This window comes from Branchiostoma floridae, chromosome 7, assembly GCF_000003815.2.
Source record: "Branchiostoma floridae strain S238N-H82 chromosome 7, Bfl_VNyyK, whole genome shotgun sequence".
Lineage (NCBI taxonomy): Eukaryota > Metazoa > Chordata > Leptocardii > Amphioxiformes > Branchiostomatidae > Branchiostoma > Branchiostoma floridae.
This window is the reverse complement of record NC_049985.1, coordinates 18,197,551-18,200,313: the sequence shown is the minus strand read 5'-3', so window position 1 is coordinate 18,200,313 and position 2,763 is coordinate 18,197,551. Positions and strand designations below refer to the sequence as shown.

Genomic DNA, 2,763 nt, shown 5'->3' with positions numbered 1-2,763 from the left:
TTTCCAGGTTTGCAGCATGCTGATAGAAGAAAAGAACCCAAGCGAAAACCCTACGAGTTTTCCACTATGGGTCATGCAATTTGCCCCATGGCATGGTGCCGTCTCTATGGGATCAGCAGGTCAAGGTATGATTCTTGTATTAAATGGAGAGGTATATCCAAAATGTAAAATTTTAAAGGGTATTGCCATATGTTACAGAACTTACTCAATGTCAGACATTAAAGCCGGACACAAAACTGCACCTACTGTATGGTTGGAGTGAAATTTCCTTAAAAGGGTTTCCATTATATTGCCAAATTTACATTGTGTGTGGTTTGACCACTTTGCAAACAGAGCTGTACTTTGCAAATTAATGAATCATGGTTACAAAGGGTATCAAGGATATGGTTTTTTTTTCAAATTTTTACATAATGTGTTCTATAACTCAATATCTAGTAACTAAAAACAATTCTAACAAATCCATCTATAAGATAACTTAGTCTACTTTGGCATGCTTTACACACATCTCTAGAAATATCTTTTTGACATCTTTAGTAAACATACTTTTAGGCCTGGGTACTAGTGAAGAGAAATAAGCTGTCATTCGACATGTTTTCAACATCAGCTCCGAAAAAATCAGGTGCATGCATTGTACATTTAGGGGAGGACCTACAGCTTCCAATCATCTGTAAAACAAGACTTAGTGCATTTTAGCTTCCTTCGCATTAGTGCTAGCTTTACTAGGTGTTCTCCTGCCTGACATTTAGATTTCCAGTAATGCTTTTTGGTAGTAAGATTTCCCTTTTCAGTGGATTTACAGAAACATGCTGTAAGGGATACAAAAGAAATTTAGGACAGCTTTTGACTTCACTGTTGTGTGTGGAGAGCAAGCCTTTGTTGAAATGTTAGTTAAACAACTGACAATAAACAAATAAAAACAAGAAACAATGAAATATGTAATAATTAAGTAAATAGCAAAACAATACATTGTACCTGATGAACTAACAGTAAGACACAGCTAAAAAATCCTTTTACACATTTTGGTATCATACTTCAATGTTTGTCATAGGTTCTATGAAGTTAAAAGTGAGTACGAGAGGGGAAGATACCCAGACTTCAGAGATGGCAGACAGGCGATGGAGTACCCCACCAGCAGGTACCTGACTGCTAAGGAATGGATGCTACAGTATGCCAAGAAGTATGGTGAATCAATGCCAAACAGCAGTGATGTCAACTTGCCACAGTGCGTCAGAAAAAATGATGTCTTCAAACACTATGAAGAGGACCACTGGTATGAAAATGCTCTGAAGAGATCCAGATTTATGAATGTGGAAGAAAGAGTTTCCACATGTCAAGATTCCTGCAGTAAGTTTCTCCTGCCTTGCCAAGATGTATGAAACTTTAACAAAAGATGTTAATTTTTTGAAGTCATTTCACGCTAGTTTAATTCATTCATTCTTACATTTCAATGATACAGGTAAAAGAGCAGAAATGCAACATTTTGTTCATCATGGTTTAAAGTTTATAGCTTTGTCCATCTACGTGGCAAAAAAATCTAATCACTACAGTCACTTATTTTACAGAAAATTACCCAAACCTGTGAAATGATGTCTGTGTTTTTTCATCACTGATTTTTGATTACTGAAGATTATGCACTTACTGAAAGATTTATCTTACAAATTTCTTGCAGAAAAACCGGTGTACCAAATGTGATGAATGCGATGATCTGAAAGAGTTGCTGTCACGGGCCAGAACAAAGGCAGACATACTGGAGGTGAGGACCAGAAGAAAGGCTCATTTCAACCTCCAAAAGTAAGTTTGCTGTTATTGGCTTGTTTTCAGTGATGTGTAAAAAAATGCTTTCTCCAACGTGATGGAAACCATTTAATGGATAACAATTTTACTTTTTAATGTTTAAGGATAAGGTCTTTAAAATATTAGCATTGACTGATGACCTTAAAAGAAATAGCCACAGTCCCTATATCCATTCAAAAGTAATTTTCACATGGATAAACATAATAGATTTTGAGTTTAAACCGAAAAGCTCACAAAATTAGGAAAGAAGTACTTTGCAAAAGGAAATATACCAAAAAGCCGATTTCCCACACTTTTCATGTCATCCAACAGTTGAACTTCACGCTCTCCCAACACGTTTTCCTGACCACCCAGGTATAATTTCCTTTTGGAAAGTACTGCTTTCCTAATTTTGTGAGCTTTTCCTTTAAGAAATGGAAATTCCGTAGTTTAAAACGTTGGCATTGCTAGTCAAGAGGCCTAATAATGCAACTTAACAAAATCTCAATCTTACAACCTACGTGGGGGCTTGAAACGCTTGCATTTCTTATCCAGAACCCTTTTTTCTTTTACCTCCCACTTTTTCTCACTTACCTGCTTAACATGCAGGTCAGTGTGGAGAACGAAGACCATCTTAACCAGTGCTTCATCCTTTGATTTTGGTTTTGTATAGCCGCCTGATGGGTCTGGATGTAAAAAGTCAACACTCAGCTCGTCTTTGTGGACTTCTAAAACTTCCCCGGGGTACCACTTTCCTGGATCACGCTTCCTGTCCCCCTCGTACCAAACACCGACCCATGAGCCTTCCTGTATGGGCCTATCCCTTTCCTTGGTTTGCTCCATCCTCTTTCTCTGTTCAGCTTCCTCTTCCCTTTGCTGAAACGTTTTCCTCTTCTCTCTTTCCTCTGGTTCCCTCTTGACCTCCTGTCTCCTTATCCTTTCCATCTTCAGCAGAACACACCTGTTCAGCTTCCCCTTCCCTTTGCTGAA

The 2,763-nt window shown here is 38.0% G+C and overlaps 2 protein-coding genes across 2 annotated transcripts in view; one reads left to right on the top strand and one right to left on the bottom strand.

Annotated features, from left to right (window-relative positions):
• The first annotated feature begins 12 nt into the window (after nt 1-12).
• Nucleotides 13-2,242, top strand: LOC118419108. Its single transcript, XM_035825411.1, has 3 exons — nt 13-125; nt 1,049-1,344; nt 1,670-2,242. The coding sequence occupies exons 1-3, from the start codon at nt 67-69 to the stop codon at nt 1,690-1,692; spliced, it is 378 nt and encodes a 125-aa protein (XP_035681304.1). The 5' UTR covers nt 13-66; the 3' UTR covers nt 1,693-2,242.
• A 2-nt stretch (nt 2,243-2,244) lies between these two features.
• The window catches only part of LOC118420124 (trichohyalin-like), a 5,282-nt gene continuing 4,763 nt past the window's right edge, over nt 2,245-2,763 (bottom strand). Inside the window, exons 4-5 of the mRNA XM_035826828.1 lie at nt 2,368-2,758; nt 2,245-2,253 (exon numbers count right to left, since the gene is read on the bottom strand). Of these exons, the coding sequence (XP_035682721.1) occupies nt 2,245-2,253; nt 2,368-2,758 (400 nt within the window). The remainder of the gene's footprint in view (nt 2,254-2,367; nt 2,759-2,763) is intronic.